Below are 14,225 nucleotides of genomic sequence, written 5' to 3' on the forward strand. Positions count from 1 at the left end.
TTTGAGTGATGCTTGAAAAAGTAAAATAATCAAGCACCTATTGCGCAGAAATCTGGCACGCTTGCCATTTCGCAATAATCCGGTTAGAGTGGGAATTCGAAACGTAACGTAAGACATTTTACTTAAACTACTCGAAAGATTTCACACTTACATGTAAATGAACTGATGATAGGTGAACATCATTTCCATTTTAGATTTCTATCAGTTTATATTCAATTCACTTTTTCGAATCTTCTAGAGTCTAACATATGATAGCAATACGATGTTAATCTGTTTAAAGCGATATGGTTGATATTAATTGTAGTTAAAAGAAAAACTAGTAATAAAACATAATAAATTACATATTTTTAGATATGTTAGGATTAAAATACCATCTTATTTTTTAGTATGATTTAGTTATCTATATTCCACTTAAATGATAATAGAACGAATTAGAAGAATAGAAGAATTTTCCATGTTTTGATAAACTAAATTTACTGATTGGATAATAAATTGAGTTTAAATAAAATCGCTTAATCGATATTAATTTTTGATATAGATAAACGTCTCGATGTTTAATTATCTATTGTAAACATAATGATCTTTAACTTCCAGTTACTATATTCGATCACTTACTGTTATATATATATACATATATATATATATATATATATATATATATATATATATATAAAATATTCGCCGAAATATTCTCAGAAACATTAAATTAGTTTTTATCATACATCGTTATTTCATTTCTTTTTTCTGAGAAACTCTATATTCACATGTTAATCTAATTAGATACTTAATTTAATTATTTATGTTTTTAATTTAAAAGCAAAAAATAAAACAAAAAAGTGACGGCGTCAAAACAGATGTTATAGAAAATTAAACATGTGAATTTCTTTAATATCATCATGTTGAACGACGCTACATCCTTTTTTGAAACAGTTGTTTTTATTCTAGGTATGTGTCTGACAGTGGTATTAAACAAAGAGATTATAGACTATTTTAACGACTAGATCAATTATGAACAAATGCGTACACGCATACGTAAATATAATATACATTTGCGCACATGTTTCGCTGAAATTCTTCGATTGATAGCGATAATCCTTCTCTAATTATTGTACTCGGTATTCATACGATAAAATTGAACGATTATTGAGATCGTGTATTGCGAGACGTTCATTCTTTGAAGATAATCTCTTGGAGATTACAAACTAACATTGAATATTTTTATCTATCTCTTTCGCAATGTCTTTTTTTTTTGTAACTGTGTTTTTATCGCATTCGAGTTATTTTTTCAGTAATTTTAAATAGTTTTCGATTGAAAACTGCATTATTTCTTATTAAAATCGAACATATGAAATGTAACTATTGTAGAAATTACAAATTATTTTGTCATACATATATACACACACACAAGCACGCGTATACTATATATGTTATATACTATATTAAGTATCATGAAAGATTATATGTGCAAGCGTGATATATGAGAATACGTAATTTCGTGTTACGTGTTGTTCACGTGTCACGGACAAATAGAAAGGAGAAAATGATCGGTGACCGTTGGTCAGCAAGTTTTAATTATCAATACCGTCTATCTATGGTATGGCGACCTATTTAGCAAAACTTTACGTCACCTATACACTTACATATATATGTGTACGTGTATACTCTCTCTCTCTCTCTCTCTCTCTCTCTCTCTCTCTCTCTCTCTCTCTCTCTCTCTCTGTATGTGTAGCTACTAGAGTATACGAGCGCGCACGTGAAAGGATCGAATCCTTGATATATGTATATATATATATATATATATATATATTCCTCGGAAAAAACGATGCGATAATTATTTCGTGGAAGTTGCAATCTCGTTTCTCTTTTTGTTACAATAACGGTATTTTATGCTAAACATACATTTAAACGTTTTATTCGTCTTGTTCGTAGATTAATGGTAAAATTCTTTCTCATTGTCAGATCGATTTATATGTTATCTCATTTAACGTATATCATTTTGTAAGATTATTATACTGAGATAGAAAATTGTAATGGAGAGTAATGGTATAGTAATGGTAAAAAAGCATTTTTCTTTGAAAGAACGTGAATAATCCTCTACTTTCTCTTTTTATCTCTTTTGAACGAGCAAAAGAAAATATTTAATTTTTAATGTTCGATGCTCTGTCGAAACACGAAAGAATTTTGAAATCTACGCAACTTTGTTTGGCAAAAAGAAATTTATGGATGTCACGAAATTTTTAATCTACATAATCCTTACCTTTTTTGCACACAGCAAGGAATTTTGTTACTTTCGCGCTAATCTAATCGGTGGTATTAAGTTTGGCTATTATGTATTTTATAGCAGAAGAAAAACAACGCTATTATATGTTTTATTTCAAACATTTTTTGAAATAATCTCGTTAAATTAAGTTATTTTGATTTTCATGTTGAGTAATGTTTATACTTTTTCCTTTTTTTTTTAATGAGGAATAGAAAACGATAAATTAAATAAATATGAATCTATTTAAAATTTTCATGAAATTTCCATTTGAAAAATTTCGATTAAATGATATTTAATGAATATCCATAAAATGATGTTACATAGTGAAAAATAATACACATAGACAAAATTTGTGTCACGTAGTAACCAGTAATGAAAAGTGATAAAGATAAGATGATCGATATCAATTAAATATCATTTTATTGTAGCATTGCAATGGCCAATAAATGATCTCAATTTTCCTGATATTGGCCTGAATCGGTACCCTACTTAATCGCGGATGTAGGAAATACGAATACAGAAGACCCATGAACTGGATTCCCTTCTTGGCAAGGAAGGTTATACCAATGCTCTGAACTGATCTATTGGATCAACCTTGAGGCTCCCCGATTATGCCGTGGGATATCAAACAGTATCTATTATCAACTGTAATTTGTCTACATTAGAAATTTGAGGTAAGTTATTTAATATTATAGTATAAAATGTTATAATATGGAAAAGGAATAAGGAAGGGTTGACAAAAGAAGGGATACGAAAGTATTAAATAAATGACACAATGGATCAGAATGGATACGTTTTAATCTTCGATATTCTATAGATATGTTTAATGAAATAAAACTTCAATTGATAATCATGCGGATATATCGTCTTATAATTTGCACAATATCCGTTTCGATAAGACTATTTGTTAGAAATCTCTCGAGTGATCAAATCGCGATAAATTTATTATGTAAGAAAATTTAAATATTTGGTCGTGTACATCAGATATTTATTTGCCACCATGATTAACTCCACAAAACAAAATATAAATAAAATTAATAAATTTATATATAGATTTTTTTATTGTTTTATAAAATATATATTAAAAAATATATTTTAGAATATGATATGTGACTTTTATGTCATGACATGTAAAATACATTAAAATATTATATGTTTGAAACAATTTTCGTCCTACTAAAGAAGTTAATCGATTTTGATTATTGTTTATTATAAGGTTTTAGAGAAAAAATGAGTGCAAACTATTTAGTTACTATTATCACTATTATTAAATGATTAGATTTCATAATAATTATTGTTATTATCAACATAAATAATGTCTTATTCATCAGATGTATTCAGGTGTATCATCACATCGATTTGTATTCTTAAGTTTTCATATTATATTAAATTTGGAATTTAATTAAATAAATTTATTTTTAGTTGTAGATATGTGTAGTTATGAACTTTACATTTTTTTTTACATATTTTTATTTAAAATAATAAAAAAAATTGTTTAATTTAATATGCTATTAAATTATTTTAATAGAATATTGCATTAAATTTATAATTTAATTAAATAGTTTATTCTTAACTATAGATAATATTTTAAAAATAAGTAAATAAAAAGTTTTTAATTTCTAAAGTATATTTTCAAAATATATTCTTGTTTAGCTTATTAACTGTTATTTATTTAATGAAATGGTAGAATTAATAGAATTAAAATTGCTATTAATAAGGCTAAAACATCTAATTTATTTGGAATTTTTATATGATTATATTTATTTATATTCTTATATGATTATATTTCATAGATTATATGATATATATCACATTCCATAGGAGGAATATATTTCCACAAGTCTATTATATTTTTCTTTTCTTTTGTCATATTTTATATTTTTTATAAAAATATATATTTTATAAAAAATATATATTATACATAATTGATTTTTTTTAATGGGATCCCTAATTTTGTAACGTGTTGGACTTTTAAATCCGCCAGTATTTATAAGAGTGAAGCAATTAGGTAATAATTTAACGTTATTTACATTAATTTTTCAAATACAAGTATTTGAACTGACTATGAAACTTGTGACTATGACCTTGTCTAATTGAAAATCTATGAACTTGTATATATTAAAAAATATACAGATTTGTATAAAAAGTTATATAAATGCATAATATCATAAAACCATATGTTGGAAGAATATCATGCCACAAACAAACGCGTACGTATGCACACAAAAAAAAATAATTATTTCGTTAATTTTTTGTGCATCATTATTGAATTTATATCACAAAATAATTAATACGCTTTGAATCATCGTTGAACAGGTAAAGAGTTAAATAAATACATATATCTTTTTTCTAATTTTTTAGTAGTATTTATTTCTTTTCCAAGTCTTACTGATTATACACAAATTACTTAAATCTGTAACGTCAATATTGTGTTAAAGTTTAATTCTATACACGCAATTTGTTTTTATAGATTTGATATATTATACAAATCTAGATAGAAGTAGATAACTTCTCTTATCTGTGATTCATTTTTAACCTTGCGTTAATTTGCTCAAAATGAGATTTAACTTAATGATAATTTTGATTTTTTTACATAATTTCATTTTTATAAATTAGACGACAAATATATTTCTTGTAATTCCAAATATTCCAAAGATTTATTTTTGATCAATTTTCAGGTTGTGAACATTATTTAAGTATATCATTTCTTTTATTCAAAAATTTAATTTCATAATGATAATAATGTGAATACGGCTAATTTTCCGTACAATTCCGATATCAATGAAATTAATTTACGAATGTTCATCTTAAAGTTGCATTGCCTAATCTAATTGTTCTTAAATGTATTTAAGATGTGACTTGAATTAGATAAATTCATTAATATTGTTGGTTAAGGTGTGAATCAAATTTGACGGGACAAATGATTGTGATTTATGGATTATTACACTAATGGCTACAATTTTGTAGTCGTATTACATAATCGTAGCAGTGAGCCGGTTGCTAAGTTGTGCATGAAAGCGTGATTATTAATATCAATTATCAAAATTGATATTACGTTATAGGAAAATAAAAATATTTAATTATTTTCAATGCTCTTTCTTTTGTATACAAGTATAAAATCAATAACTTACATCTATATATGCAACTATACAATGAAAAATTATAAAATGATAATGTTGATAACCTAATATCATTCTTTTCTTAATTTCCTTTTAAATACATTATTAGTGAAAGCAACGTAATAAATATGTAATATAATAACATAATTTCGATCATTTCTTAAGTGGCAGTTTACGAGAATATTATTTATAATCACAATACTAATCAATAGAAAAAATTTAATACACACGTAAACTAAAGATATTTAAATATTATTATGAACTATTTTAAATATATACATAAAAAATATAAAAATGATCATATTTATAAGTTTATATAGATTTATAAAATATAAATTTATAATTATATTTCTTAAATTTTGATGTAGGTTACTAACTTATTCTTTTAAAATGAATATGATACCTGAGAAAGAATTAATTTAAAGAATAGGCACTTAACTTTTTTGATCATAATAACTAGCTATACTGTCTACATCTAATTGTGATAACATTTCATCATCAGAATCATTATTGTTATTGTGTAATATATTTTCAGTCCAATTTCTATCCACTGATAGTGTTTGTTTATCATTAGATTTATTTTTATTATTTTGTAATATTGCTTTAGTATGTAAATTCTCATGTCTAAAAATTAATTCTATTGGTGTTACAACATCTCTGCATTTAAAAATAGAAAGTCTTGATTTTATCGATACATTCTGATTTTTATTATTATTTTCTCTTTTATCACTACGATTTATATCTTGATTTTGAAGATATTTTAAAGACGTATCTGTTGAGACTTGTAGAGATGTAGTTTCATTATTATGTATATTTTCCTTGTTTTCTTTTACTATAATCCTATCTTTTAAGTTTGTATTTTTCTCTTCTTCAAATAAATTTGTTGATAATTTTAATTTGTTGAAATTTTTCTGATTCTGAGAATTATTAACTCCATTTAAATCCATAGAAAATAGAAATGTGCCTGGATCAATATCAGAATTATTTGATTGGTTGAAATTTCTATAAGTTTTGCTATAATTTTTCTTAGAGAATGAATTATCTTCTTGATGAATATATGAACTATCTAAATTTTTTTCTTTTATATTATAATTATCATTTTGAAGTCTATTTAAATTTGATGTTTTAGATTCAATTATGCAGAATTCTTTCTTTAAAAATTGCATATGTAGTGTATGTATAATATCTCCTGTATAAGAATAAATTGCTAATAAATTTGAAGGCGAAATTAGAATATGATATTTATGAATAATAAACGTCCCTGAAATACATAATAATCCTACATTTTGTAATAAAATTACAACATTTTTCTCTAAAGTGCCAGGATATTTTGCAGGAATATCTGCATGTATTGTTCCTTCAATTTTATCTGTAAAGTCTTTCAACACAATAGAAGGATTTTCATGACTGTAATCTATACTTTCTATTATACCTGCAAGAAATGGTATTTTGATACACTGATGTTGGTTTGCACTAGCTATTTTCTTAATTTGTTCAATTTCATAATTTTTTAAGAATTCTGTAGGTAAATCATTTAGCATTATTTGCCAAGCACCTTCTGAAAACAAAGTTTTTGTATTCTGGGAACAATACTCTATTAAACTAGTATTCTTCTGACTTTGTATGCCTTCAATTTTCTTGTCTTCTAGATTTTTTAAATATGATGAAAGTTTTGAAGTGTCAATGATATCTGGTAGTAATCCAGCTGGTCCTGGAAATTTTCTTACGAGAGTTGTTCTCTTGTTTGACTGCTTCTCCATTTTAAATATAAAAGATGAATGCTTTATATTATCTAATCTTTCATTAAATGAAGTAAAATGTTTTAAATGTTGTATCAATAAATATTTTCTTGAATCTGTAGATATACCTTGCATATTATCATTAATATTCTTGCTTACTGGTTGCTGCAAATTTTTAGATGTTGTTTGTATCAATTTTTTTTGTTTTTTGTCATGATCTTTACTTATAATTGACTTTTGATTACAATTTTTTATGTCAGAAATTGCATTATTAGTAAGTGTTTCATTTTTATAGAAGAAGGGTGATCCATATGATGTTAGTGGACAAGAATTTGATTTCTTTAATGAGTTATTATATTCAACTTTACTTTTCTCACTAATTATAATCTTCTGACTTTGATGAATATGTGTAAGTTTATTAGAAGAAATTTTATTATTATTATCTGATAAATTTTTGACATTTTTTTTTTTAAGAATGTCAAGTACTATATTCTTTCTCAATTTTTGTACATTTAAATCATTTTCTAATTTAGATACATTCAGTTCTTGAAAAATAGTATTTTTTTGTGAAGTATTTTCGGTGCATGATTTTACTCTACTATATAATTTTTGATTTTTATATTTACTTTTAGAATCATCTTTTTTTTCCGAAGTTTGTTGAAATAAATCTAACACAAAATTTTGTCTTGACGTATAACCTATATCAACTTCATCGGAATCTTCATTGTTATTGTTTGTTATACTTTGTTGCTTATTGATCTTATTAGGTGAAGTAATAGTATTATCATTTATGCTTAATTTGCGTTTTTTTACAGGTAAATCTATTTCCTCATTTTCTAGATGTGAAAAGAACTTTAATGCTTTATCATCTATATCTTGCAGAAATTCCTAAAACATATTAAATGTATATTAAATATATGATGTACTTATCATATATTAAAAATGATTTATTAATTATTTAACAATTTACAAATGAAGTTGAGACAATAATTCTTAATCACCTCATCAAAATTCCAATCTTCACTTTCAAACATATTTTACATAAACTGACAACGCATAAACACTTTCAATTCTAAATAATATTAACAAAAATTTAAGTCTCAATTGTCTTTTTGTTCCTACTAACGTCGGAATTGTAGGGATAAAAAATTTTCTGTTTACTTAAATACATGTTACTAGATGCATCAGTGTTCACAGCGCCACGCTTTAGATGTTTTTATTTTTCTTCTGTTCGAGTACAATATAGATTACCAAAAGTTTTCTGTTATAATTGTTATTATTATCATGTTCTATAATTGTAACAAAGTTTACGTAAAAACAAGAATAATTTTAGCATGTCTATTGTTTGTAACTATTGATAAAAAATGTGGCTATAATTCTACATTTATCGTAAAAGTTTAATGCCATGACCGATACTTACGGCCACTTTGATCAAGTTTAATGATTGTTTGGTCAGCAGTGTAGCCTATAGTAAAACTTTTAACTGTATTTCATTTTTAATCTATATTCTCGTGATATCAATAATCATTTAGAAATTTTATATATAGGGTGGAAATGCATATATGTATTTTCTTTAGTTTATTTTAACTAATATTCTGTTTATTCCACATTATATATAAAATTTTTATAAGTTTTCTTTTTGCTGCGTTGGTAAAATAAAAATTACTGATCCGTCATAAGAATAATTATTGAAGCGCCATCTAGCAACAAAACATTTGAATTAAATCAAAGAAAATATAAAGAACCTAAAATGTATATGATATCGAATTTATAAAATAAGATTTTTTTAAATTAAAGTACGCTGATTAAATATTTATCCTGCTTGTAATTTTTAAAATATTCAACAGTAATTAATTAACTATAAACTTTAAACTAGTTTAATTTTTTCTAATAATCCATCATACGTTTACGATTATACTGACTAATTATGTTGTCAAATACAGTCTCGATTTGACAATTATAAATATTTCACTACACGAAGATAAGTTAACGAATCAATATTGTATGTATTTACTTTAATGCAATAATTATTAATTTATATGATTATATTAGATATGCAGTTATAATTTAACTTTTTACTAGATATGATTTTGATTGCAAATAAATGTTACTATATAAATATAAAAAATTGTAGGTATTTATTTAAAAAAATGTGTTGACCTTCATAACTCGAAAAGGTAAGAGGAAAAAAATATTTTTACAAGTATTTTGCAATTAACTCAGAGTTGAGCAAATTTCTCTTATTAAATTTTTTTGTGACTTCAATCCATTGTGAGATATTTGCTTGGGTATCTATAGATAGGTACCTTATATATTTTATAACTTTAAAATGACGTGTTATTATAAATAATTTTTTAGCTAGTTAGAACGTAGTAACTGACACATTTATCATTTACGTGTTAATCAATGGTAGCAGAGAAGTTATCATGAGTGCGAGTTAGAAAAATGTAATTTCAAAATTGTCTGCTTCCTAATCATTGACATTATAGATTTTCCATTTACATTACTTAAAAAATCACTTTTGTACCAATAAATAATGAAATTTATTATTTTGTTGCACAATATTATTGTTTTTTTTTATTCACGTCTATAAATAGACTATTTCCATATCTTATAGTATTTCATAATATTTTATAAGTTTTATGTTAAATCATATACATAATAGTTTAAAAGTTCAATAATAGTGTTCGATGTCCTTATACTACAGTAGATTATTTCCACTACATTATATTCCACTAGATATTATTAGAATGTTTCGTTCCTGATCCTTTCAAGGATACGTTAGACTAACGAGTGGGTCCTAGACATCACGAATTGTTTCAGAATTTGTATATATTCTTATTGTCCAATGTTGAATTTCGAAAAAGATTGTTGAAGTTGTGACATCTAACAATAGTGTGGCAAAGATGATCACAATATAATAATCGATAAAATAGAATATAGACTAAGTAAATATTGAAATGGTACATTTGATTTATTTTTATTGATAAGATTATTTACTGATGTCTCCAGATTTTTAGATATTTCTTGTATTGATTCTTGTTTTTTTCTATGATTTTCACTCTAAAATTGATTTTTAATTTTTCGTAACTTTTATCAGCATATTTGATAAAAGGATATTTGTAAGAAAAATTGTTTAAATTTATATGGAAAATGGAGAAATAAAAAGAATAATGTATGACATACAAAATCATTTATTTATATAAAAGGACACTTTACACTAGCACGTACTGTGAAAATTAGCCTAACATATCCGTATAGTCGGGAACATTTGAAATATTCACGGTTCGATTGTTTTCTTCATTTATCACATACATATAACGATATGCAGTAGGACGATAGCAGATTATACTGTAAAGGAAGAGACAATTGTCATTAGCAATCACATAATCGAATATAAACAATTTTCGAGAAATTTATAGACTGTTGAGTATACTAGCGTACTGAATATCGCGTTTATTTTCTGTGTTTACAGCAATCATTTTTAGTCTGCTTAAATTTGCTTTATTCACGTGAAAGTATAATGAAGCATATTGTTCTAATTGGGAGTTAACATTGAACGTTACAGAAAAATATAAGACTTCTCTATAATGTTAAAAAATTCTTTTTACAGTATGCAAATAGAAAAAAATGAAATAATATCTAATGTTATATAAACAGACAGAAATTGGTCATCATTCTGTACATAAATATCTTGTTATTGTTTTTTGTGTATATCGTATATTAATTGATATATAAAGTCGACTGGGTCACAAGAAAGAATGTTATTTTTTACGATAACAAATTGTTAAATTTTTTAACCAGCCGACAAAGCTGCATAATTAATTATGCATACAATCTAAGTATTTGCCGTAATCGTATGCCTTACGTTACAATTATGCGTATATTATCATTATTATTAACTTATTATATATTCGATATTCATTATACTTTCAGTATATTATCGCTATGAGTGCGAAAAATATCAAGATAAATACTAGGCTAGATTAATCGCTAAGAAAGTTGGCTTGGAAAAACTTTACTTGGCTTTCATGAATGCCAAGTTACAATAGAAATGGCAATGCATTTGAATTTTTTACTCGACATGCGTGATAATTCCTCATACATTGTCTAGTCCTAAAATAAGACAAAGCATATTTCAAATTTATATCAATTGATTATTAAATCTTTTGATATATGCAAACAGCTAATATCGTACTTGAAATTATGTTTGTGGAGAATGGATTTTGGTGTCGTGTATATCGAAAATAAAATTATATCTATTGAAAAATGTTTGGGCATTTTTATTATACTAGATACAGATAAATGAACGATTTAGATAGCTCCAAAGAGTTACGTTGTTGCAACTTTCTTTCTTTCTTTTCCTTTTTCTTCACGGAATCATTATTGGTACGTTTTATAATTGTTTCTCTTACTTCGTAAGTGTGTCTCATGTGAAAGAAACTTTTCGTAAAATAAAAGCGTTTTAAACGTCTATCGATAGCTTTTTCCTGTCCTGTAATAATGACGATAATCAATATGGCCATTTATATCACGTATGAGCTATTATGGAAGCTCTACGAATACGCCGTCGATGTTCGTTGCATTGTTTGATTTAAACAGAGAGACCCGTTCATGTATAAAAAAGCTTACATAAAAGTTCGCTAGACGCTTTCCCATTCCTATTTTTTTGTTTTTTTTTTGTTTTTTTTTTTCGATTCATTATTTCCTTTCAAGAGACGAACTTAATTGATAAACGAGTACAGGTATTATGAGCTACTTCCATGCCAGTAAAACGGGACACCGACATATAGTCGTTGGTTAATTATCAGTAATATCAATATAAATACAGACAGTATGCGCAGTATTTATGCGACGATATAGCGTTTTTTTTTCTATTATATTAAACGATAACCAACGTTCTGAAGTCTCAAAGCATGACGACTCTATCATTTTCGTATGCCATCGATTATTCATAGCGTGGATTGGCCAAAGATGAATATGTAATTGACTTGATTCTTCCTCATAAAACAGAGGAATATTATGACAGAATGAGATAACCGTGGCTTTACCTTAAGGAGAAAGCAAGAAATGAACTTCGTTACAACATGATACTTTGAGACTGGAGAACAATGGGAGATCATTTCGTCATAGAGGAGTATTAATTATAATTTCGTACAAAGATGTAGAACATCGTGTTATCGTTAAGTATTAAATGGGGTATAGTATATATAAAGAATCATAAATGTATATATATGTTTTTATTATATATATGTGTGTATATATATATGTATATGTATGTGCGTATATATATGTATATATATATATATATATATATATATATATATATATGTATATATATGTATATATATATATATATATATATATATATATATATATATATACACACTTATGAATGTATAATGCCAGCTCGCCGGAGAAGCAAATTCTCAATCGGTCCTCCGCGCGAGCCGTTTGTTTAAGCTTTGAGTTTGCGCGTACCTTTCGTCTATCTTTCATTCACCATTTTTTCAATTTTTTTCTTTTTTAATATACATAGATTCACACACACACATATATATATACACGTGTGTATGTGCATATATATATGTATATGTACCGGCTGACCACGCACACACGCAAATACTTGCACGCACACTAGGATACGTAAGAAAATGGCATCGTTCTTTCGAGTCTTCGCTTTCTTCGTTACTTTTTTTTTTATAAGATAAGAAATATTTTGTTTATTTGTTTATAAGATATAGTGACTATTTCGGAAGTGCCATTTCGAGCGTATTCAAATATCTGTAGACGTTGCATACTCACATATATGTGGGTATATATGGACTGATCATATAAACATGACACACGGCAGCTGAAACTCGATAAAGATCTCATCTATCGTGAATAGTTCGAACCATCTTTAATCGCTAATGTTTCAACTTCTTACAATAGTATTATAAGAGCGACGCGTGCAATGAAAAATCCTTTCATTTTCGATTTTTCAATCACACGCGGACGAATCGTACGAGAAACATTATGTTCTGTGCAATTATGTGTATAAAGTGATCACGATTTTGCTTTTGAACGAATTCATTAGTTACAAACGAATCGAGAGCATAACAAAATATTTTATCCTACGATTCCAGTCGATGTTATAATGTTACTGTACGAATGTTCGTTTATCCAAATTTATAATATTTGTTCTTTTCGTTTTAGCTTGTTCATCGTTAGCATCCTACCGCCAATTGTTGCAGTTAGGATTCTTTGGAGAATGATGCTGATGATTTTCAATGTTGCTGTTGCTCAGCTGCCACTATAAACGAAAGTAATGCCACTCTCGACGACACTGACGAAGGCACAGTCGTAAATTTCAAACATTTTTTTTCTTTCTTTTTTAAATAATTTTCGTTTTACGATTTTTTTCTCCTTTTTTTCTTTGACTAAGTCATATTTTCATAGGAAATGGATATTGAAATGGAGGTATAAGACATAGAATGAGATATGACCATGGAACCAACACGAAAGTGGTATTTCTTAATTTTTTATCCTTTTTTCCTTTTTTCCCTTATTTCGTTGAAACTTCCTTTCTTACGAGTTCATTCTTCATTCGCCACGTTTTTGGCACTGGAAACGCGCGTCTCATTACGTTAATTAAAATTCTCCATACGTCTCTTTTGACTTCATCCCTTATGCTCTTGTCTTCCTTTCATTCCTTTTTTGTTTTTTTTTTTATATATATAACATAATATAATATTATAATATAAACGTTTACGTTTTGGCCACTCGGTTCGTGAACGTCGAAGCACCTTATTGTCTGTGTTCTGCGACGTTTAGGTAGTTTAGAATAATTTTAATTCACTTTTATACAACACTTCCTTCATGGCTCCCTTGTATTCGCTTCTTCGTCGGGATAGATCCAGGGGACCATTGTGAACGACTCATCTCCTTCTTCTGGCTGTAGCTGCGGCGATCATTTGCCTCAGCATTGGTTCTGGAGAACATACTCGTGGATCGCACTTCATGTTGCCGTCACCTCCGCAACTAAAAAATAGGATATGGGAGATAAATCAATAAGAGTTACGAGTTTAGAAAAACGTTTATTATCAATATCAGTTTAATACTTAC

The 14,225-nt window shown here is 26.5% G+C and overlaps 2 protein-coding genes across 2 annotated transcripts in view; both read right to left on the minus strand.

The window, feature by feature from the left end:
* Positions 1 to 5,183: 5,183 nt before the first annotated feature.
* LOC127069225 (uncharacterized protein PF3D7_1120600-like) lies at positions 5,184 to 8,561 on the minus strand. The gene is made up of 2 exons (XM_051006014.1): positions 8,120 to 8,561; positions 5,184 to 8,006 (listed from the first exon to the last, which is right to left on the minus strand). Exons 1-2 carry the CDS (start codon positions 8,150 to 8,152, stop codon positions 5,814 to 5,816), a joined length of 2,226 nt encoding a protein of 741 aa, XP_050861971.1. The 5' UTR covers positions 8,153 to 8,561; the 3' UTR covers positions 5,184 to 5,813.
* A 1,733-nt stretch (positions 8,562 to 10,294) lies between these two features.
* LOC127069217 (microtubule-associated protein futsch-like) overlaps positions 10,295 to 14,225 on the minus strand; it is a 41,186-nt gene continuing 37,255 nt past the window's right edge. Inside the window, exon 7 of the mRNA XM_051006004.1 lies at positions 10,295 to 14,141. Coding sequence (XP_050861961.1) covers positions 14,039 to 14,141 — 103 coding nt within the window. The 3' untranslated portion in view covers positions 10,295 to 14,038. The remainder of the gene's footprint in view (positions 14,142 to 14,225) is intronic.

Source organism: Vespula vulgaris, chromosome 1 (assembly GCF_905475345.1).
Source record: "Vespula vulgaris chromosome 1, iyVesVulg1.1, whole genome shotgun sequence".
NCBI lineage: Eukaryota > Metazoa > Arthropoda > Insecta > Hymenoptera > Vespidae > Vespula > Vespula vulgaris.